General features: G+C 39.4%; 1 protein-coding gene across 1 annotated transcript in view; it reads right to left on the reverse strand.

Moving 5' to 3' along the window:
* FMNL2 (formin like 2) overlaps positions 1–25,908 on the reverse strand; it is a 324,502-nt gene that overhangs the window by 51,806 nt on the left and 246,788 nt on the right. The window contains 3 exon segments of the mRNA XM_081577993.1: positions 8,743–8,836; positions 10,533–10,609; positions 14,195–14,303. Of these exon segments, the coding sequence (XP_081434119.1) occupies positions 8,743–8,836; positions 10,533–10,609; positions 14,195–14,303 (280 nt within the window).

The raw sequence follows: 25,908 nt of genomic DNA on the forward strand, positions 1-25,908 counted from the left end.
TGAAAAACAATTCTTTCTAGTTCCACTTATTTAAAACAAATTAAAAAACAGCCAGACCAAAGGGAGAATATTAAAGTATACTTAAGTCCCAAGATACAGACTGAAAAAATATATATCCTTACTATGCAAGTCAGGGTGGAGTGAGGGAGAGAGAGAATAAAGAGACAGTGCTTTCACACAGAAAAAGAAACCAAGGAGATCCTACAGTTCAAGATCCTTTAGTCTTACTCTGCAGAAAATGCCAAAACGACAACACCCTATCTTTATTTTTAAAGTGGTTTCTACAAATGAAATAGAAGATGAAGATCCCTGTTGTGCAAAATTGCATTCAGTTTTGTGGAGACAAGGGTCTAATTAAAGTCGGGTTGAGAGGCAAAGCATCTCTACAAATGCTCACCAGAAATCATGATAATCTGCCTTGTGCATGCAGGCTCAGTCATGTCCGACTCTCTGTAACCCCATGGATTGTAGCCCACCAGGCTCCTCTGTCCATGGGATTCTCCAGGCAAGAATACTGGAGCAGTTTGCCATTTCCTCCTCCAGGGAATCTTTCCAACCCAGGGATCAAACTCATATCTCCTAAGTCTCTTACATTGGCAGGCAGATTCTTTACCACTGTGTGCCCCAGGTATCATCATCTCCCGTATTTTTTTTAATTCAAAAAAAAAAACTTTCCCAGGCCCACATCCCAGGAAAGTCCTGAAGATGTTAGAAATGAATGAATACAGCCACTGGAGGAGCAGACAACTGTCAGTGGAGGAAGAGGCCCAAGAAGTTGGACATATGAATGTCAAAGTGTCTGAAAGAAACTTCAGACCCTACCCACAGCCTACTCTGTCAACCTGACCTCACCCTGGGCCCACCCACCTGACTTCTGCAGCAAAATGTTACAGCCAGTTCTTCACTAACTGAGAGAGTCAACTGAAACATCCACTGCTTGGAGAAGAGTGAGGAATATATCACCTGCTTTGTGTGACCTTTAGGCCACTGGGCAATAGGAAGTCTCTGGAGTAAGTCATGAGGGGTTGGTTTCATGATCTGCTCATAACTTCCTATCCCACCTGTTCTCTTCCCACACTCTACCTTCTGTAAGACTGAAGATATAAGGTGGACTGGAGATATAAGGTAAACTAAAGTCCTGGAGGGCTCCATCGGGCTCAGACGGTAAAGAATCGGCCTGCAATGCAGGAGACCTGGGTTTGACCCCTGGGTTGGGAAAAATCCCCTGGAGGAGGGCATGGCAACCCATTCCAGTATTATTGCCTGGATAATGCACATGGACAGAGGAGCCTGGTGGGCTACAGTCCATGGGGTCACAAAGAGTTGGACAGGGCTGAGCGACTAAGCACACAGCACACAAAGTCCTTGAAGTTTTATGAAGATGCCACCTTCTTCACATCAAATGACATTTTTGCCTGGTGTGGTAAGCCACAAAGATGTCTAAGTCCTAATCCTATTACTGTGATTATTTACCTTATGTGTAAGGAAATATGCGCATTGAAGATATGAATAAGCCAAGGATATGGACATGGGTAGATTATCCTGGATTATCTGGGTGAGCCAAATATAATCACAATGGTCATTAAAGGAAGGTGGCCAGAAGAGAAGGGGCCATGAGCCAAGGAATGGAAGCAACTTATGGAAACCGAAAGGACAAGGAAATAGATTCCCCAGGAGAATACCACCCTATAGACTTATTTTATACACATATGACCAACAGAACTGTAAAATAATAAATTTGTGTTGTTTTAAGCCACTATAGCTTGTGGCAATTTGTTACAACAGTGACAAGAAATTAATATACCTGGTTAATTCTTATTCATCCTAAACTCAGCTCAGGTACCCTTTCCTATAGGAAGCATCCTCTGAAAGCTCAGACCCCGTATCTGCCCTCCAACCTTCTCCTCCTCCTGGTTAGTTGTTCCTTCTCTTTGCAAAGCACCTGGCATTTACCTTCATACTGCCTAGAGCGATGACTACAGAAATATTGGTTTCCTTAACTGGACTGGGATGCTCCTTTTTAAGGGTAGAACTCTTAATGGTCATACTTATTTTCTTATTTCCAATGTTTATCACTGTTTCTGACAGATAGGGGCACACAAATGCTCATGATAATTTTTTTCCTGTAAGTTGGCATGACTCATCCCTTGATTATCAGCAGGATACCAGCCTTCACTTCCTTACTCCACAATAAAGACCGAGATGATAAACAAGCAACTAGTTCATTACCAGGGGCTCAGAAACCCTACATAAATGGCTCCTTTCTCCTCCAAAAAAAGTAGTAACCATTCTTTTTCTCTCCCATGAAAAAGTTTATACAGTTTTTGGTTCTGAGGAGAAACCAAGTATTACACTGGGTGAAAAATCAAAAATAGAAGAGGAACAGTTAAATGGATAAATTCTCATAAACTTATTAAGGTGAACTGTATTTTCCAAAGATGACCCCAGGAGTCCCTTCCACCCACATGTTCTTCTGTGTTGTGACACTTACACTCCACCATCAAGAAGTCAAGTCATTGCCTTCCCCTTGGCATTTGGGTTGGCCTTAGTGACTCGCTTGTAACCCACAGAACACAGCAGAAGTGACACTGATGACTTCAGAGGAGAGTTCAAAAGACACGCTGTGACTTCTGTCTCTCTGAATGCCTGCTCTGCAGCTGCTCCCTCCTGGACACTCCCTGTTAGAGGCCAACTGTCAGGCCACAAGAAGCTCCAGCCACAGGGAGTTCCACATGCAGGCAACTCTGGTTGACTCACAAACTCAGCCTTTGAGTCATCACAGCCCAGAGACTAGACACATGAGCGAGAAAGCCTCCAAGTGAAACCCTGCCTTGTCAATCGGATCTTCCCTGATGAGACCCTAGATGCAGAGGAACAAAGACAATTAACCGTGACATGCCCGGCCTGACCTCCTGACACACAGAATCCATGAGCCTAAGAAGACTAGGTTCAGAGTAATTTATTATGAACAAGTAACAACTGCCACAGTGAACACACAGTCCAAAAGATAATTACAGTGACTTTACTTCCTGATCCTTGGAAGATGGACAGGCTGGAGAAGAGTCCAGGTAAATTAGACTGACCTAATTTCAGCCTGCTAGGGTGAAATACACACATGCTCTAGAACTATCACTCCCAGAGTTTGAGACTTGAACAACTACTTTGCTTATAATTCAAGAAGAAACTGAAAAAACTAAGTACCCTGCCCTCTATGCTGAGAATTTTACCAGTGAATGAGTTATTTGGATGGCTTGTGCTGGGCTTATAATCCTACACCCTTCAAATATTTGAGAGGTTAGATTAGATGGGATTAAATTCTGAAGGATGCTGGAAGCACACCAAAATGTCTGCTCTCCTTCCTGCCCAATTGGATCCACTGTAAATAAAACTTGACAGGCTTTCTTAAATCAACGTAATCATGTGTAGCACAAGTGCTTTCAGATGCCCAGTAGCTAAACCACATCAGCTTACTTAGCAAGCCTTCTAGCAATAGGTGAAAAAAATAATGGCTCCTGCCAAGAGTGCTATGTCCAAGAGAATTGGTGGCCTCGAGTGACTCATTTCACAAGGCTCCATTTATCTGTGCTGGAAGGTCCAAAGCGGGAAGGGGGTGGGCTTTTAATAACCAAACTCAGGGCTCGGGTTTATTTGTTAAAGCCAGATGCTGTCATTTTGGAAGCAGATGAGAACACAGTTATAATCGATCTGGAATCCTGATGAATTCCAGGCGCACCTTCCAGCAGTCTGGGGAAGTGGGTAGCTCAAAGACCTCAGAGAATTTTTATTATTAGTGTCATAGGAAGCTATTCTGCTGCAGAGGCTGCACGGACTCAGTACTTTTTCCTTGTGATTTCAAACAGACACACTTTTTTTGACCGACTTTTGGGGACACTTTCTTAAAGGCAATTTCTCAGCTACATCAGAAAATATAGCAAAAAGAAATAGGCTGACTAAGAAAAGTTGAGGAGAGTAAGGTCTAGGTAGGAGACCTCAGGGTTCCTAAGGGAAACTGGATTAAATATAGTGTTCTGACTCCAAAGTGGAGGCCAGTTGATGTCCTTAACCAGTAACTGTAGCTTTATGACCCAGTGGGTTGCTAGCTGTGGTCCACGTCCTTTGAGAGAAAAGAAAAAGCATGACCAGAACCCCAAACAGTGTTTATGGTGTCCAGGCTTCAAGGTCGCAGCCTGAATCCAGCTACCTTTTAGGAATGCCTGCCTATTTTCCAGGCCTGTTTCTCCAGGCTCCTTATGACCTCTGTGCATTTCCTGACATCCTTCCAATCAACCCATTCTTCCAATCTTAGCCTAGAAACTGCTAGGCTTAGTTTCTACTTCTTGTAAACAAGATCCTGAACTAATGTAAATACCAACACAGCGACCTTTACTTCCAAATGTATTCTTTCTTCTGTCTGGTAGACCAAATGCTCATGAACATATATTGCTAGGTAACTAAGAAAGCATCAAATAGGGAAGATGGCAATCTGTCCTTCTGCGTGGCTAAATTAGAAAAAACAGATGCCTCCTTGTTCTCACCCTGGTCCTCAATTTAGGACCATAAATTTTCACGAGATGTTTCAACATCACAACCAGATGTGTTAACTCCTTTTACTTAAAAAAAAAAAAAAAACTTTTTAAGGGAAAAGAATTCAAGGAGCATAAGATATGATTGAAGTTCAGTCATGTCACAAATGATGCTTGGCACAAGTTTACTATCTGTAAACTTATGTTTACAGATTTATGTAATTTATACAATTATAAAGTTATGTAATTACAAAAAATTATGTAATTAAAACTTATTTATCATGATAAACATTGAGGTGATATATGTGCTTGCTCAGTGATGTCAGGCTTAGTCCCAAACCTCCAAACCCACCAAAAGCAAGGTCTTGGGTTAATATCCTTCCCACCATCTTGCGTGCCTGCTTAGTCAAGTCGGACTCTGGGATCCCATAGACTCTAGTCCCCCAGGCTCCTCTGTCCATGGGATTTCCCAGGCAAGAATACTGCAGTGAATTGCCATTTCCTCCTCTAGGGGATCTTCCCAACTCAGCGATCAAACCCGCCTCTCCTGCATCTCTTGCATTAGCAGATGGATTCTTTACCACTGAGCCACCAGGGAAACCCTTCTCACTATCAGATACCATTAAACTGGAAGTGCTATTTTCCTAAAATATGTACTTCAGATATTGTAAGACAAGCCATAAGATTTCACTGCAAAACCACAGAAAATCACACTTGTTGGGATTTTGAATATTAACTGAAATATGAGAAATTAACATAATCACATGTTAAAATCTGTTAAAAGATACTTTCTTTTCACTTATATTTGAATTAATTAGTGGTAGTAAAATAGGAGAGAATGGATTTGTTGGCTCAAGAAGCAGAGAGGAAAAAAAATCGTGCTACATACTTAAAATGTGTAGTCTTTAAATATCTTTTCAGCATCTGGTGCCACATTGCAGCAGTATGCTCAGCTACATTCTAACAGTGATCCAAGCCCAGAGGGTCTGGCACTCTAATGCATGTTACTTTATCTTCAAAAATAGATATCAATGTCTGATGTTGAAGCCCACCAGTCTTCAACTGGTGGGTTAATCCCTTCATCTTTCTTTAACGAGATGAATGGAATCCCACTTACTAAATGAGATAAAAGCATGAAAAACAATCCAAGAAGCTTGTTGCCGTGGTCCTCCTCCCGAGGATTCTGGTGGCTGGCTGTGTGTTGTCTCTGCCATGGGCAGCTCAATAGGCATTTCTCATTGACCGAGATTCTACCTGCATGGGCATCTGAGATGATAAGGACAACTTTTCCTAATCAGGAACAACTGCCTCCCAAACCTCCCTAAACCCAAGATTCCACTGACATTTTGCTAAGATGATTAAAGAATGTACTGTTCACTGTGACATGTATGGGTGGAAAAAAATCCCCTCACATAAAGATAGGAGCAAAAGAGAAAAGAAATTCAAAAGATGTTGACCTGTGGGTGGCATTATATTTTTTTTTAAAAAAAAGATCAACATAAAGTAACACAAATATTCAAACCTCAGATTGAGCAGATAAGTAAGTAGATGCTCTTCTCACCTACTGCTAAGCATGTAGTTTCTGGTTATTAGGATAACCCTTCTCCTGGCCTGTCTACATGAACACCACAGCTTGAGGTCAGTGCGAGCCAAGAGCACACACAGATCCAGTTCTGTCCTTGTCCCCTCTTCCACGTGACATGGTTTGTTTTCTCTGAGAAGCAACTGCTGGCCCAAGGAGACATCAGAATTTAAACACCCACCATCATTCATAAGAAATTACAGAAATAAGGAAGATTTGGGTTAAAGCTCTACAAATTCAAAGTCATAACTTAGTTCTCTGTACTACTAACCAGCTATAAGATTTAGGATTACTTTTTGTTTTTCTCAACTAAGTACACATAATGCCCTAAATGGCTAAACCATATACAATTCTGATACCAGATAGTTAAAACTCAATTCTGCAAGTATTTTGTATTATGTGTAAGAAAAGCACTCTACCTTATTCAAGAGAAAACAAATTTAACATTCATCTCACAATTTACTGATTTTAATAAATACTGACTCTATATAATTATAATTTCAGGGCATAATTTGATCTGCAGTATAATCAGTTGCTTGTTAATATTAGAACAGTTATATCTACATTGCAGGCAGATTCTTTACCAGCTGAGCCACAAGGGAAGCCCAAGAATACTGGAGTGGGTAGTCTATCCCTTCTCCAGGGGATCTTCCCAACCCAGGAATTGAACCGAGGTCTCCTGCATTGCAGGCAGATTCTTTACCAACTGGGCTATTCAGGGAAGCCCAGGGAAGCCCAGTGACAAGGGTCACTGATAACTGTATTCCAGTGTGGAAAACACTTTTTGACATGTGATATGATCTAATGATAAAGATTTTCAAGTTCTATTAGCTTCGCATGCTGTTTTACTTTCATTTTAGACACATCCACCCACATATCTCCTTATTTATAAATACAAGTTTTACATCCTGTTTATGACATATAAAAACATTCACAGACAAGCACTCACACATTCTTATCTCTCAAGACTCTGTGTGTTTTGGAAGCCAGAATATGAATTTAAAGATTCACTACTATTCTTCATCATTTTCTTAGAACCTAAATAATTTTTTTACTACTAAGTTTGAATACCAAAAAAGACAGTATTAGGTTCTGTCAATGGTTGGAATTAGCAAAATGGATAATGTGAAAATCTAAAGGCAGTGACAGCAGGAGAGGAAGGCCATGTAAATAAAGAGGCAGGACTGTTTTCCCTGTTGACAGAAGCATCTTTGAAGCTCGCCAGCCCATGAAGAGGATTATGTGTCAGTCATTAGTATACCTGTCAGCTGCTATAGTGAATCCAATTAAGGGAAGAGAGTGCGAGCATGGGCTCCTAGGTCCTGTCTCAGGATACTGACACACAACCAGGTCCAAACATCACCCGAAACAGAAGTTCAAAATCAGGAGCACCAAATCTTAACCCCAGCTCTTCTGCTTGTCTGACCATGGGGCCATGGGCAAACGATATATTTGAAATTTTATTCTCCTATGACATGGAGATATTAACACTTGTCTATAAGAGCCAAACAATTTCATGTTGTATCTGGTAAGCCACCAGCACACAGTAGGTCCTCAATAAATACTCCAAATAGTCCTGTTCAACTCTAGAGGGTCCCAGGAAAGATGAGAGAGAGTTAGGAAGTCCCTCGGAGATCTGGATTTTTCATCCAGCTTGGGTCTTAAGCCAGAAGCATATGAAATCAAATGGGATTACCAGGATAAAAGGCACACCTTGGCTGATGCTCCTATTATAACCTGGGGCTCCAAGTGCCTTCCATTACTTTTGTCACCTCAAAGTAGCCTCACGTTAGACACATACATGGGAGTTGGCATGCATCCTTCTTGGCTATAGAATGCTGCATGCCACCACCAAAGGAAACTGGCTATAAGTTCAGTTGTGATGTCTTGATATTTTGGTTCAGAATCCCTGGTGTCACATTATCTGCGTGTAATTGTTTCTTCATTTGTAGTCATTTAGTTTAGTTTCCATTCCAAACATGCATGTCCATTGGTTTATTGTTTTCATGTGACAGGACTGCTTGATTAAGATTACAAACTGCTAAAAATCAGTGTCTGTATTTATTTGATCAGTTCCTCATAGCATCCAGCAAAGCAGGGATCACACATATGATTTGAGGAAAGTAACTATGATGAAAGAGCTCATAAAATGTACAAGGTGGATGCTCAAGTGACAACCATAATGAAAACCACATACGTTTAACAAAACCAGTTTTCAGACTTGGCTATTTCATATTCTCCATAGGAAAAGGAGTGCTACAAAGAGTTTTTAACTCTTCTTGGAAATGGGACAGCCAAGAAAGCTTAATGCATCTATTTAAGATATTTAGACAAAGTTCATTACTTCTCCCTCAGTGACATTTGAGAAAATTAACAATTATATCTTTGGGCCCTAGAATAAATAAAAAGTAAACCATGGTGATGGACGTTAACTAGACTTATTGCTGTGATCATTTTGCAATATATATGAATATCAAATTACTATTACTATGTTGTTCACATGAAACTAATATGTTATATGTCAATTCTATTTCAATAACACACATACACACACACAAAAGGTAAATCATTCTGTTCAAAGATGTCCAAATATAAGGTGCTTGTGTGAACATTCTTTTTAAGATGAGAATATCCTACCTCCTTAAAGTTGTCAAATGCTGATAAAATGATTTCATGCCCGCCTCTGACAAGACAAACAGCTGCCAACAGCTCTAAGACAAGGGCTTTTGTTCTGTCAAAACAAGAAGGAAAATACTCACAAATCAGTGAAAGTGAATGAACGATTAGTCAGCTGTTCCTTCCAAGATGAAAATGACAATAAATATTTGCCAGTGTATTTTTTTAAACGTTTACTAATTAAGGCACAGTTATATTAAAACACATACATTTTAAAACCTTTACGATCTACACACGTGGCTTCTCTGGGGTACCAAGTTTGCAAGGCATATTTCCCACTCCCAGGATTACAAGTTACTTATAAATGAAAATTAATTCTGGGAAGATTAAGTCTTTTTGTTCTATCATCAAGTGACTCAGTGTAATATGGTTGAAAAAGTATTTTTTAATGAGTTAAAGAAGATAGGAAACACAGAATTTTCAGTAAAATCACCCATTGGATAAATATTTTCTCTGGTTCTAGACTCAAAGATATAACATTTGCTGAAAAAGTTCAAAATCAACCGAAATCAATGTCCTATTAATATACTGCAAATCTGCTAATTTGCAGTGGCTCCATACAAGTCTTCCATGATAATGCAAGCTTCCAAAACTACTTCTTCCCATACAGGATCTGAAAGGAGCTGGCTTACAGCTGTGCTAATACAAGAATATTTTCTCTGACTCAAGAAAATAAAACTTCATCTAAAATATTTTTAGGAGAATCTTAGAGATACAATCTAAGTCTTCAAACACTATGTCAAGGACAGCATTATTTCTTCAAAGTATGATTACTTCAGTATTTCATCTTTTTTCTGGAATAAAACCTACTGCCAATGTCTAAACAAAGATCATTCTGAAAACCCACAATATCAATTGTCTTAAGAAAAATGAATAATGACTTCCATCAGTGTCAGATAGAGAGACAAAGAAGCATGACTACTTGGGATTCTAGTAAACTTAAGAAAGCAAGCACAAAGTTGCAAAGGTGTTCATCAGGGCAAGTATGAAATAATAATATTCAACATTTAAATAGGGTTTACAGTTTGCATTGCATTTTCAATCAGAAAGGGTGTAACTTTTAATCATATTTTTTAGCTGAATTAACAGTTTTCAGATGTGCAATCTTGTCAGAGAGATCTGATAAAAGGGAGTAACAGTGTGAAACTAGACATGCATTAGAACAGAAAAGGCATTATACTAACTAAAATAAATTGATGAAGACAGGCTTTTGGAGGTAATCTGTGAAATGAATAGTACATGGCACTTGCCTTTATAGGAAAGTGAACATGAAAAGAAACCTGCATGCAGTTATTTTTGTTTTGTAGTGTTTTCTGTTTGGTTTGGTAATAAAAGTTACATGTGTAAAGGTTGCAAATGAAGTGTGGACAAGCAGTAGTAGTTTTAGTGAGCTTTCAGCACTAAGTGGTGTGGCTAGGGCTGTATCAAGACTCTCCTGGCTCCAATCCTGACAACCTGGCAGCTGCATGCTCTTCACGAAGTTTTGCTAAATTTGCAAGGATGCTGAGAACCAGGCCTCAAAAGGAATGAAAGCTTGAAGAGAAGGGCCAGAATTGTCACCAGTTTCTCAACTCCGCCGCATGTAAAACTGTAACATTGATGAAAAGAAAATTCTACTTAGCCGAGGAGTCTACTGGCAATCTGAATTCAAAAAGTCACTCTTGAAAGTTTCCAAACTCTAATTTCATTCTTGACGAGCTCTCTGCTATCCCTAGTTTGATTAAGATTCGGACATTATGAATCCAGCTTACCTTGGATTCTTGTTGTTCAAGCTTAGTGCAATCTCGTTGACAGCATGTGGGTGAGACATGACCATGTTGAAACCATACTGAAACAGGTATGGAAAAAAACAAAGCATTAGGAGTTATTTGAGAGGACTGTCACTGTTGATTAAAAAGCAAAAACCTGAAGTTTCCACCTAATGTAATTTTATATCATAAGTACACTTATGTCTCCAGCACAGTGTCTGCACCTATTTGTCTATGAAAAATTTCAGGAATGATGCTATTATCAAGGTACTATATTCCCATGCTCTATGAATAAACAAACTATATGTGTCTCTATCAAAGTGATGAAAAGGCTCCAGGCCAGTGGTCTCAGTCCTGCTATTTGACAAAATCACCTGGAAAAGTCAACAAAACAAAACACCAGCTCTCTGGGACTCACTCCAGGTCAATTTATTCTGAATCTCAAGGATGGGGCCCTGGCATGTGAATTTCTTTGAGCTGACTTCACTACGCAGCAGGGTTGACAACCATCACCTCTAATCCCTTCTCTATCAGCAATGGCTCTTAGGACCCAAAGCCTAGGGAAAACCTGCTTTGCTCTGAGGCATGTTACCTTGTCCTTCTATAAAATGAACAAAGCTCAGTAAAAGGATCAAGAATCATTCTCAATTCTGCCAAGTTGAGGAATTATTCCTTTTCCTGCAAACTCTCAGCTCATGACCTTATTTCCAATTACACTCGAGAAACATAAGCAATTAGGAAAAAAACTTCCCAAAGCTCCCAACACCACATCAATACACCCACACAGATCTGTGGCTTCCCTCCTTACTTCTTCCTAAAGATGAACTCTCCACGTTCCCATCTAAGGCCCTTCCCTACTTGAGCTCTTGATTCCAATTCCTCTCACTACTCAAGAACATTATCAGTCATGTCCGACTCTTTGTGACCCCATGGACTGTAGCCCACCAGGCTCCTCTGTCCATGGAATTCTCCAGGCAAGAATACTGGAGTGGATTCCCATGCCCTGCTCCAGGGGATTGTCCTGATTCAGGGATCAAACCCAGGTCTCCTGTCCTGCAAGTGGATGCTTTACCATCTGAGCCACCAGGGAAGACCAAAGAACATCATACACTCCAGCAATTTTCCCATTCCCCCATCATTCTTTTTCTCTCCAACTCATTACTATTAGCATAAAAAACATGATGCAAATTCTTTCATCTTAAACAACAAAAACGGAGTCTCTCTGGACCCTACAACCTGTGTCCAGCCACTGTCTCATTTTTCTGCTATTCTTTTACAGCAAAATTCTAAATCACTCATGGTCTCCAATTCCTCTCCTCCTATTCTCTCTCAACACCATGTCCATCAGGCATTGCATCCCCACCACTCCAACGAAACTGTATCAAGATGATCCAAGACCTGCACTTCACTAGAGCCCATGCCAGCAATGTTTATCTTACATGACTCAGCAGCAGCACTGGGCACAGCTAACCACTCTCTTTCCTGGACTCAGCTCCTGCTTCTCGGCTGCTTCACAGTCAGTCTAGCTAGTATTCCCTCATCTCTGACTTTAAACAGGGTGCCCAAAATTATTTGAGACCCAGCTTATTCTTTGCTTCTCTGTCTATTCCTGCTGATCTCCTTCACTCCCTTGTCTTCATAGGCCATCTACTGACTCTCAAACTTGTAGCTCCAGCCCAGACCTCCAGAACCTGAACTCCCAACTGGCATGTCTGACCACCTATTTTAGATCCCTATTTAGATGTCTATGGACATCTCACAGTTAACATCTCTCCAACTGAAATACTAATAAGGTCTCCCAACTCTGCTCCTCCTGCAGCCTTCCACGTCTTAGTAGATGAAAACTCCATCTCAGAGGTGCCCAGAACAAACCAATGGGAGCTGTCCTTGACTCCTCACCATACCCCCACTGCTACTGTCCTTAACATCAAAACAAAATCAGAATCTGGCCACCTCTCATCACCTCTGCTGCTATTACCTTGGTTCATACCATCATCAACATTCACCTAAATTAATGCAACAGCCTTCTAAAAGGTCTACCTCCCTTTGTCTTTGCCCCCTGAAGTCAATCCTAACAAAGAAGCCAGATGGATCATGCTAAATTCCAGTGACAGATCAAGTCACACTTTTCCTCAGAATCCTTCAATAGCATTCCAGTCAGCGTGAAGCCAATGTCCTTTCAATGACTTAAAGCCCTACATAATCAGGACCCCCTGTAACTTCAGATTTCACCTTCTACTCCTCTCCACTTACTCATTCTGATCCAGCCAAACTGACCTGAGCACATCAGACCTATTCCTGCCTCAGGAACCTTTGCACTTGCCCTTCTCTCTGACTATAATTTTCTTTCTTAAATATTCCTTACCTTGTCCCCTTATTCTAGTTGTTACATAAATGTTATCTTCTCCATGACACTTTCCTGGCTAGCCTATTTAAAACTGAACTCGCATTTTTGGCACTTATTCTTATTTCTTGATTATTTTTTCTACAAGACTTAGTGATAGTTCTCTGGAGCCAGTCTTCCTCAGTTCAAATCCAAGTTCATCGCTTATAGCCATACTTCTCTGTGTTTCAGTTTCCTCATGAGTAAAATAGGAGAGTAATATTACCAATCTCACAGGACTCTTTTGAGGCTTAAATTAAGTAATAGGTTTTAAAGTACTAGACTGTAGGAAGCACTGTGTAAGTGTCAGCTTTTGTTTCATCACTATTATTATCTGGAGTGCTATATAGTTCACCAGTTGTCTACCTCTGTCTCCCCTCAATAGAAAGGAAGTTCCCTGGGGTATTTATTTTTTTTGCTGCTGTGTTCCCTATGCCTAGAATAAGGTCTATCGGGCAATGCTCAAAAAAATTAATTGACTGAAACAATAAATGCATTCTTCCCTTCTTATATTTAATTTGGCAAGCTTATGTTGGGTTTGAACCCTAATACTGATCTATGTATTTACCATCTGTTTCTATTTGGATCCATCTATAGAATCTGTATTAATGGAGATAAAATCCTGTTTTCTTATTTGAACCATGTCTAAATTCTCAGCCATGGTTTGATTTTATACCTATACTTTGACCCTTTAGCTCACTGTAGATACTCCAGGCTCTAATTCCCACTCTGTGGTTAGGATTAATCCTACATACTGTCATCAGTAACTCCCAGTGATTCTCAGAGTGAAGATAATCTGTATCAGTCATCTAAGGAGGACTCGGCTCTTCTACCAAGCATCCTCTAAGTGCTTCTCATGAAGATTAGGAACCACAGGGTCCAACACATAGTAATTATAATTCCTTGCCTGTCATCACATAACCCTTTGAGAAACAATGACCTACCCAGTGTGCGAGATTATTCATTCCCAGGTTCCTAAAGTTGTTCCATTATTGCCCCAAACCAGTGGCTTACTCTGTCTCTAATAGTCACACTTATCAAGTAATGTAGACAAGTTTACCACTGGAGGAGGAAAATGTCTTCCCTTTAAATACATTATAAATCAGAAATGCTAACTAAAAGGGCAATGAATTATGAGCAGTAGAAGGAACCAGACCTTTCTTTAAAAAATTTCATTAAATCCTGATATTTACTTCAAATAGAAATACAAAGATACCAAAGAGAACGAGACTGAGTCTGATGATTTCAGATTTTTTTTTAAGGATTATAAACAGAAACATACCTGATAATTCATGATGGCACGTAAACACATGATACAGACATGCACGTCATCTTTCTTACTCACTAATCTTGAATTTTTCAGGGTTCTTCTGCTTGGCAAAGTATTGTATCTATAAATAAAAAGGGAAACTTCTATAAAACTAAGGATTACTTTCTTAGCATGGGCAGATGCACTTTAAAAATGGACACTGTTCTCTATTTGTACCTACACCTAAATGAGGATTGCAAGTCAAATCACCACTAACGAACCCATCATCACAAGTACCCCATCACCACAAAACTGTTTCTACAGACTGTGAGGCCCAGACAATTCTGTGCAGTTGTTATCATTTTGTCAGGCCATATACCCACAGACAGTGACGCTCAACTCCACTCACAGCATGTAACAAATCAGACTGTACATGAGACTCATCGACAAGCCAGGCTCTAATTTGCAGACCAAGCTAGATTTGCAGATATGACATGCATGCAGATTACATATGTGAACAAGTGAAGGGGTAAAACTCAGCTTATACAGAGATCTCCTATCATCTGACCCAATTTTAACTGTACCTTCCCATCAGTGCTTTCAAGAGACCCTGTTTCAGAGTTTAAGCCTAGGCAAGGTCATACAGCTGTCATATCAGCCTGTGATACTGAATTTTAATATGCAAAACCTAAACAGTATACACAGGCCTCCACATCCTCACCCAAACTCTGGTCTGGCAGCTAAAACTGAGACAGAAATGTGGTGACATTTCAAACAGTTAGGATGTTGCAACGTCGGGGTTCATTCTGGAGACCCTACATTACTAGGCCTTAGTTCTCCCTTCTGCAGATTTATCAGAGTATACAAGCCATAAAGAGTGACAGTGTAAGATGTGGAGAGTAGAAAGATGACAATTCTAAGGGTTTCATTATGAGCCTTAAATGACAGCTTCAGAGGAAAAACAGGTAAGTTTTCTCTGCAACTCCAAGCCTGAAACGAAAGCATGTTTCAAAAGCCGTCAACTACTTTCCCAGAGTCAATGACAGAAATGTTCCACAAAAGAAGCTATAGACCTTCCTTCTCCTTGAATTAAGCTAGTTAAAAAATTTTAAGGAAGCTATGATTAATATTAACTGCTTTCAGAAGTCTCACAGGTGCAGACTAAGAGTTGAAAACTGAATTGACAGGTTTGTCTCCAACAGTTCAGCAGAGCAGAACTTTGACATTTTCTATTCAAAAACTATCAAACAGAAAAAAAAAGATGATTCTTTTACATAAGCCTACTAATGAGCCAAAGAAAATTTTGAAAAGCATCCCAGTAAGTCACTTGCCTCAACATACCTGACTGTGCAAAATCTGGTTTGCTCATGCTACTTTTAAAGAAGAATGTTTTTCTAAGGACTGTCTGCTTTCCTCACCCTGGAAAACAACATTTTAGCAATGGAAGATAGCCTAATTCAGTTTTGAATGCAAAAACAAAGTTCAGGAAACACATTCAGATTTCGCTGTTAGTAAGCCTACTTTCAGCTTCTAAAATACAGTTTTAAAAGGTGTTGCACTCTGTCATAACTCCAGCCCAAGCATGATGGCTGACACATCAGACCGAGGTCTCACAGAATCTGGGGCTTCTTCAAACAACCACATGACCAGTCTGACCCAAGAATCTGTAGTCTTCTTAGTCTATACCCAAAGTTCTCTCCCTTCCTCTGCCCTTCTAAATTTATTTTAACCTCAGGTTTGTATTTCTTTAGTGGAATCACTTGTCTGTTTTATAATAGTTGATTAGAGAGAGCGTTATTTCTAACAAAACAGTGGCTATTAGTGTAAAACAAAGAAATCTGAAGTTTTAAAAAAGAAAAGGTGTTATGAAGGGAATCAATCATCCTTTGCTAAATTATATTTAAGTGCAGCAGTGACTGCAGAAGATAGATTGACCAAAGCCAACTATTTTCTAAGGAACATGGGACAGGTCATTCACACAGGCACATACTTCCACATCACTTCCAAATAAAGTTGAATGATTCCAGCAAGCAGACCAAACTTACACATTTCATGGTGCTTCCTAAGAGGCGTAAAGTAGCATAGCAGGTTCCTCCCTTTTATTTATTAATCCATAACTTCAGCTATACCATAATAAGACTCCTTCTAAGAAAGAGTCATTGTCCTTACTAACATTATTTGCAGAAACCAGTAAACATTGATTATAATATCCTACTTACTAAACACTAACACAAAAGACTCGTATTTGTTGTAGTACATGGTTAATCTCAAATACATTTTCTGAATCAACATTTGAAATGTATTTAATATGAAAAAGCACATGGATACTAATCAATATTCAAGGAGTTTAGAAGGCATACAAAGATGTCAATAAGTAAAATTGATTAATGTTAAAATAAGTAAAAATTTATTAATGTTATTCTGTGCTTAAAAAACATTGAACTTTTTTCTAAGGTGAATGATAGTTAATATAAAATTAATTTTTCTCTGATTTTTTATTTGTATAAAAACAGAATGAAAGGCAACATTTGAACTTGTGTTAAAACAGCACCATAACCAGTAACAACAACCAACCATAGTATTGACAGTTTAAGGAGATCTGTGATATTATTTACGTCAACCTTTCCTGATACAGATGAGAAAAATGATGCCCCAAGATGTTACATCTACAGAGCAAGCAGACGTAAGAGATGAGACCAGACCCCCAAGTCTCCTCACTGGAATTCAGGGCAGTCACTTTCTACAGGTTGCTTCTCAACTTGACTCATCCATCAAGTGACAACATGAAGAAGCCACTGCCTACAGCCATATGTGCTAATGAACTCCCTGTCAAAGGTTCCTATTCTGTCATCCCAACAGAGTTTTCTGTCCTGATTCTTAACAGATATCTTTCCCCCACCCCTCTAATAATTATCCCACCATACAGAATTAAGGCTTAGGTGGCCAAGAAGAGCAGTATCTGAGCATTTTCAGAATACAGTGGCTGATCCACTCTGTAAGCAAAGTTTTCTTTTTAAATTTTTATCCTCAATCACTTACCAGGCAAGGAAGGATTTTTTTTTTTAACTTAGTAATAAATTTTTCTCTGTATTTTGGAATTCCCATTCAAAAAAAATTTTCCCCCGTTAAGTAAATGCACACCTGATAAATGTCACAACTCTTTACCTTGGCAGAAATGAAGTATTTGCAAACAACCGAGAATCACTTTAAGTCCCCAAGGCTAGATTCTAGGCACTGTGTCATGGGTCAGCATGTACATTAACCTACTCTTCAGCATGCACATTTTGTGGAATTTGACCATTTATGCCATGATATATTTGATTTATTTGCTTTAATTATCACCTAACTTTCCACCTTTTACCTTTTTGAACATGTTTTAAATCCAGCTCCAATGAACAATATCAATACTCTCCAAAGAACATATCTGCATGGAGCTGGTTTTAATAGACCCCCAAGTTGACTCTAAAACACCAAAAGAATTAGGACTAACAATTTACTACATTTCAACATTCCACAAGCACTCCCAGATGGAACGAGCAATCTTAAAGAACTGGCCTCTGGTGCTCTATCAACCACAGGAAATCAAACCAAACCTTGTGTTTAAGGTCCAAAATTGGTTTTCCCAAGCAACTACTGTTTATGCTAAACTCTATTAAATGCTAAGGGAAAATGAAAGATCAAGGTGTTGCTTCAGCCACCATCTAGTTTAGGAAGCAAGAGATTTTATGGATAGCCTCTGTGTTAAGATGTTCTCTGTCCACACCTCAGCCCACCCCTTCTGCTGCGTGCGTGTTCTAATGTGTAAAATGAACTCAATAAGAGTACACACACCTGCACATCACAGTACGCTGAGGTGACAACAGGCACACCGCCAACGAGAACACTTCCTCACAAATCATGATACTGAAACCCCTCATACAACCGTTTCTCAATCAAGCCATATATGACCAAGTTAATACAGATGGAATCATGGTAACTATCTTTAGGCATGTGAGCGTTGTTTGAATGAGGCTCTAATTCAAGAAGTATAAAAGGAAAGGACAAATTGTGGGATAAGTATCAGAAGGTGACATACAATGAACATAATTGAACATGAAATGTTACGAATGCAGATTTGTTTTTTAAATTTATTTCTAACTGGTGGATAATTGGTCTACAGTGTTGTGTTGGTTTCTGCCATGCAACAGTGTGAATCAGCTACATATATACATACATCCCCCTCCCTCCCACCTCCACAGGTCATCACAGAGCACTGAACTGAACTCCCTGGGTTATACAGGAGCCTCCCACTAGTTATCTGTTTTACACAAGGGAGTGTACATATGTCAATGTTACTCTCTCAATTTGTACTCTCCTCTCCTCTCCCCATTAGGTACACAAGTCCACTCCCTATGTCTGTGTCTCTATTCCTGCCCTGCAAACAGGTTCATCAGAAACAGTTTTTTAGATTCCATATGTATGTGTCTAACACAGATTTAAAACACACCATCTCACAAATCTGAGTAATAGAATCACAAGACACTTCGATTCATCTTTATATTTAACATTTTCTACAATGGATGTACAGTATTCTTCAAATAAAGAAAAAGTTGCACACACACAAAAAAAACCTCTCGCAGATGGTCTAGGTTTACATTCATCTGAGGTCAGAAAGCTAACTAGATCATAAGATGATAACACTTTCCCCACTTTAATCATCCCGCAGAAGAATGTTTCCCAAAGGCCTCTTGAGTGGAGAGCTGGTCCGTAAACAGACAGCCAAGAGGAGGGTTTCTGTGAAGAGGCCAATTCTACCACAACGCATGCAGCAAAAGACCCAAGTACCATCAGAACAACTAAGCTTTGTAGATCCTATTCCCTGGTGCCACACACACCCACCTGGATGCCAATAAAAACAGAATGCCATGATTAAGTTTCCAGAGAAAAATGAAGAGGATGATTGATTAGAGCCACACACCTCTACCAAGCATATGAGTCACATGGATTCACGTAGGTAGGGCTGGAACATCACAGCAAGAATCCATCACCAATTAAAAATGCAAGCAACTCACATGAAATTAGTCATCACAGTGAAACACTGCACGCACAAGGTGCTCCTGCACAGTCAGGTTAACACAAGTAAATATGATGCAATGTATTATCTTTAAAAGGGTAGATAAGGGCACATCCGGTCCTATGCCACAGCCCTTGAGGCCAAGCTATCTTCACCTTTCCCCAACACTGATCATCCCACTTTGGCTATTTGAATAAACTTTCCACAAAGACCTAAGTTTTACAAGGATGACATCATTGCCTCAGTAGAAGATATGGGTGCTTCTGTGGAAAACTAATATCCTTGGCATGTGCTCTGTTACAGAATTACATATAGAAAAACAAGTACTATAATATTTTCTTCCTGGAGTTATTACGAAACATATAAAACAGAGCCACATGGGAGACTGCCCCAGTGCATTGTGACATATGAAAAAGGCCCCAGTGAGAAGCAGTACTAGCTTCCCTATGGTCTCCTATGGATAACTGAGGCAGATAAGCTCAAGTCTTGCCCCATGTAATATCTTGAATGACACTAGATTTTTTTCAGCAGTAAATGGTGCATGTTCCCTTAACTGAGATTTGAAATTGGCTTCCTCACTAGTAGCTTCCAAACCTCAAAGTACATCCCCCTTAATGTAGGAGGAGGAAGAGAAAGCAGGAAGAAGAAAGCTGGTAGCTCCATTCTGCCCCTCCTCCACTGCCTACCAGGCTGAGGGTTCACACTCTGATTATGGGAACTAATGGTTTTTGAGGCTACTGTGGATCTAGAGAAGGAGGAAGGGGAAACAGCACAAGCCGAAACATCACAAAGCTAGCTATCCTTACTGAGATTCAGTTGTTTTTCCTAAATCGATGTTTCCCAGATTGCTACGAGACTTTACTCTCTGGAGTTCTGAAAAAGTTGACTGGCTTATTTTGCTGGTTTTCTCATTGCTTTCATGGGTCCTGTACTCCACCATTTTCACTGACATCTCATAACATTTAGAGAATCCTGAGAATCTATTCATTCTGAATACATGTAACAATTTCTTCAAGTTCAAAGGAACAGTCCGAACAAGATTCTGCAAGAATTACATTTCTCTGGTGACTTGGAGCTGGTTCTCTAAGACGTCAGGATCAGAGAACTATCGAATAGAAAAACAAGGGCATTCTGTATGTATGGAGGAGCTGTGATCCAATGCCTGGACCACGAGGTTAGGGGACTAAATGCCTTCCTGACTACCCTTCCTCCTCCAGACAGGCAAGCAAGAGTTTTGAGATTCTAGATCTGTGGACACAAAAGAGGGGTTTCCCAGAGGCAGAACGCAACCCCTAGTCCAACTTTTGGAGCTCCTGTCCTTTGTAGAAAAGATAATGGAGAAGGGATATTTAGGGCTGCTTTTTGAGGTCTCAAGAGTTTTAAGGAAATCCTGTTTTTTCAAAAAGAGGTCATTTTGACAGGAACACCACCAAATTTCTCCAGTACTCTTCTCCATCAACTGTGAGAACTGCCTGCTCTCTTGTCAAGCACTGAATGAAAACTAAACATTACCCTCACATTCAAAGATAGTAAGACACTATCTTGGAAGAACCGCCAGTAGTACTCACCAAGCTCTATGTGTGTGGAGAGAAACATGTGCCCAAACTGACTTAAGATCAAAACCAAAGAAAAACGACTCTAACCGACTGTATTAATTTATGCACCAGTGTTTTATAAGTTACATGAAATAATAATAAATGTGGAAGTTACAGTCAATGCTAGTAGGAATAAAATGCATAAAAAATTTAAGCAACTGTCATAAATAAATATCCTTTAAGAAACCTATACAGTGTGCCCTGTTTAGTACTACAGTGACAACTGTGCTGCCTACTTCACACGTGGCAATCGTCTGCCTAGGAGCTGGTAGTGAGCACCTCGACCCACACAGCACTGGCAGCAGGTGCTATGTAGAAGAAGCTATCTCTGCTTTGAAAGACTGTTAGAATGACTGATTAGCAAGAGCCAATCAGTCGATTTCTAATAAATGACAAGGCAACTCAAACCTAGATTTCTGAGTCCAGAAAGCAAAAAGAATGTCAAGGACAGCAGACAAAACCTGGGGAAGGAGCTCTCTTGGATCTACTTGACCACAGAGTAGATACACAGGAATTTCTCTTACCAGGTATGCATTCAAGCCTGAACTATATACAGTGTTCACCAGAGTTCTGCTTATAACCATGTCTTGCTGTCCTTAAACCACAACTCACTGTAAGAGAGTCTAAAAAAAACTACAGTAATTCTGAATGAGTTCCTCAGGGTTAAGAATGTAACAGACAAGTGAGACTACATCAACCTAAAAAGCACAGTAAAAGAGTGAAAAGGTAACCTATGGAATGGGAGAAAATAATTTACAAACCAAATATGTAATAAAGGGTTAATATCCAGAATATACAAGAAACCTCCACAAATCAATAGCAAAAACAAACAAAAATTATCCAATTAAACAATGGGAAAAAAGGAACTTGAAAAGACTTTTCTCCAAAGAATACAAACAAATGGCTAACAGGTACATTTAAAATGCTCACTAATTAACAGGAAAATGCAAATCAAAACCACAATGAGAAAGCACCTCATACTGACTTTCAGGATGGCCATTATCAAAAAAGACAAGAAAAACAAGTGTCAACAAGAATAAATTAGAGCCCATGTACACTGTGGGTGGGAATGCCAGTTGCACAAGCATTATGGAAAACAGTATGGAGGTTTCTCAAACAAAAATAGAACTTCTCCATGTAATGCTCCAGCAATCCCACTTCTGGATGTTTATCTGAAAGAACTGAAATCAAGATCTTAAGGAGGTATCTGCACTCACCTATTCCTTGCAGCACTATTCACAGAACCCAAGATGTAGAAACAACCTAAATGCCCATCAACAGATAAATGAATAAATATGGATAAAATATGGTTTTAAAAAATAATGATGATGTGGTATGACAGAAGTGTTACCTGATGTTATGGTAGTAATCACTGCAATATATAAACATACAAAATCAACACACTGTATAAGTTACACAATGTTACACAACAATTACATCTCAATAAAAAATTAACATATATTCACATAGACACACAATATCAAAGTCCTGAAAAACAAAGAAAGGGTTGTGAATTCCCTGGCGGTTCAGTGGTTAGGACTCGGTGCATTCACTGCCGTGGCGAGAGTTCAGTCCCTGGTTGGGAAACTAAGAGAGGGTAAGGTGGGTGGGATGAATTGGAAAACTGGAGCTGACATATATACACTGTTGCTGCTGCTGCTAAGTCGCTTCAGTCGTGTCCGACTCTGTGCGACTCCACAGAGGGCAGCCCACCAGGCTCCTCTGTCCGTGGGATTTTCCAGGCAAGAGTACTGGAGTGGGTTGCCATTGCCTTCTCGGACATATACGCACTACTATGTATAAAATAGATTACTCATGAAAACCTACTGTAAAGCACAGGGAACTTTACTCAGTGCTCTGTGGGGACCTAAACAGGAAAGAAATCCAAAAAAAAGAGGGAATATATTTAAACATACAGCTGATTCACTTTGCTGCACAGCAGAAACTAACACAACATTGTAAAGCAACTATACTTCAATTAAAAAAAACAAAGAAAGGGTAAGGAATGGTTCCAAGTAAAAGGATGTTACATAGACACAACTAAGCACAATAAATGATCCCTGTGTTGGATTCTGGACAGAGTTTGAAAAAATGTTATGAAATAGACTAGAATAACTAAACAGACTGAACTAAAAATGTGCCAGTATGTAAAAGTTCTGATTTTAAGAATTACACCATGGTTATATAAGAGCATGTCTTCGCTCTTAGGGTATCTACACAAAAATAATTAGGTATAAAAAGGCATGGTTCTGTAACTTGTTCTCAAATGGTTAAAGTGTACGTTTACAAAGCAAATGTGCAAATGGTAGAGTAAACTTAGGGACAAAATGTTAAAACAATTGCTGAATCTGTGTAAAGAGCATAAGGAGGAATCATTGTACTATTGCTACCTTTTTTCAGTTTTCAGTGATATCAAAACTAAAAGTCACAGAAATAAAAAGAAAATTATGGTAGATACATACACTGGAATATTAGTCAGCCTTCAATTAAAGGAAATCTTGCAATATGTCATAACATGGATGAACCTTGAGGACTTTACACTGTGTGAAAAGAGCCAGTCACAGGACAAATGCTGTATGATTCTGTTTATACGAGATTCCTGAAATAGTCAAACGCACTGAAGTGGGGAGTAGAATGGTGGCTGCCAGGGCCTTAAGAGAGGGCAGAATGGGGAAATGCTAATAGCAAGTATAAAGTTTCAGTTATGCGAGGTAAGTAAGTTCTAGAGATCTGCTGAATAATATCTTGCCTACAGTCAATGACACTGTACCATACACTTAAACATTGTTAAGAAGGTAGATCTCATGGTAAGGGTTCTTAGCATCATAAATAAACAAAAAATAAAATTAGTATCCTTTAAAAAATAACAATGGGTGATAACATAAGAATTAATTAAAAGTAATGTGTCTATGATAATTCTAGGTGTACAGGAGAAGACCCACTCCTGATCAAAAGCTACATGTGATCAAATCCTGGATTTCTTTCAAGATCTATATCTGCAAAGCACCAAAATCAAATGGAAACTGCTATCTAATCAGTGGTGCCTTGAAGAAAAAAAAAGTCTGATCACACATCTATTGTCTTAAAATATACTTATTTCTAGACATATTCCTACGTGTGAGTTTTGTACATGTCTGCCTCTCCCTTTGAGCTCCTATTATCCAAGAATAGTATGTTACTGCAGAACCTTAAATGGAATGTTCCCTGAACTGACCTAACAAGGCCTTCCCAGAGTCCATCAAGAAGATTTTTGAAAATATTCTGTGAAGTCTCCATGCCAACATTTGTGAGGTTTGTAATATTTAGGTCCTATTGGCAACAGAAAAAGACAAGATATATTTTATTCTTCTTACAAAAGTACCTTCAAGTAACCAAACTACTCAAATATTAAACTAAATAAACTAAATAAACCTATAAATAAAGACTAGCAATCAGAACTCCCTTGGAAGCTAATGTTAGTATTCAGCCCAATCGGAATGCAATGCCACCCGAGTATATCACATCATTTGGCATAACTGTACTAGTCATTTATGGTTCCAAGGTCTGGACTAATAGAACTTTACCAAGATTTGGGGTTTTAGGTTTCCTCTCCCTGACTATTCAGACATGACATCACCTGGGCATATTTTTTCTATCAATTAAACTCATAAAATATTAATACTTGATGCTAAAAAAAATGAGCCAAGCACTTTTCTGTCTCTAAAGCCAAAAGAAACAGAGCTGAAAGAGTAGAACCCAGATAGTTTGAAGCGGGAGTGAAGCAGGTGGGGGAAACAGACAAAGACAGAAACAGAGATATGGGGGGCGGGGATTACACAAAACTCCTAATGAACCTAATCAGTTTTGAAATCTTCTGTTCATCTGATTCTCCTTTTAGAGGACCAGGTGATAGCTAGAACAGAACCTGTAAGTCAAAAGGTCTCATTTACATGCTTTTTGAAGGAATACATGAATCAACAGGCTCCATCACATGAATGAAGGGCCATTAGTCCAAATTTTCTGTTTTTCAATTATATTCCTTTTGTAAAAGGCATTTGCTATGGAGTGGCTATTAATCAGTATATGACCCTATGTGAAAAGTGTCCAAGGAAACTATCTAATGCTTATGACTTTTCAATAGAAATATTTCTATGTTCATCAATATTTGGCCCCTCTTTTCATAAACCTTCAATAAATCATTGTCAATGTGCCAAAATGACAATTTCACCACCTGGCCTTCAACACAGTACATCAGTTCAGTTCAGTCACTCAGTAGTGTACGACTCTTTGTGACCCCATGGACTTCAGCATGCCCGGCCTCCCTGTCCATAACCAATTCCCAGAGTTTACTCAAACTCATGTCCATTGAGTCAGTGATGCCATCCAACCATCTCATCCTCTGTCGTCCCCTTCTCCTCTTGCCTTCAATCTTTCCCAGCATCAGGGTCTTTTCCAATGAGTCAGCTCTTCGCATCAGGTGGCCAAAGTATTGGAGTTTCAGCTTCAACATCAGTCCTTCCAATGAACATTCAGGACTGATTTCCTTTAGGATGGACTGGTTGGATCTCCTTGCTGTCCAAGGGACTCTCAAGAGTCTTCTCCAACACCACAGTTGAAAAGCATCAATTCTTCGGCGCTCAGCTTTCTTTATAGTCCAACTCTCACATCCATACATGTACATAACACAGTACATAACCTGGCTCTACATGACTTTCAGCCAGACTTATCTGTTCACTGTTTCCTGAACAAACCATGCAGTCTCACAGCTGACCACTGCTCCTACAGCTATCCCTTCCTCCCCTGGCTGCTACCCTCTCCTCCCAACGTTCCTCACGTGTCACATGCAGACCAAGTTATGACTCTTCTCTAGGTTTGGTTGTTCACTCTAGTCTCTAAGGTTCCATATAATTAGTTCTGGTTATACACAAGTGATACTTAACATGTGTTAGTAGGAGCATGAACACACACACTCTTCTCAATCAAACCGTATATAAAGACACTGACACAGTGGAAAGAAGTTAGAAGACTCTGATTATAAATTCTGGCTCTATCACTTACTATCTACGGGCAACTTCTCTGAGTCTTCTTGTCTGTAAAATGGGGCTAATAATTCTCAAACA

This window comes from Giraffa tippelskirchi, chromosome 3 (genome assembly GCF_054371585.1).
Source record: "Giraffa tippelskirchi isolate mGirTip1 chromosome 3, T2T-mGirTip1v1.2.pri, whole genome shotgun sequence".
Lineage (NCBI taxonomy): Eukaryota > Metazoa > Chordata > Mammalia > Artiodactyla > Giraffidae > Giraffa > Giraffa tippelskirchi.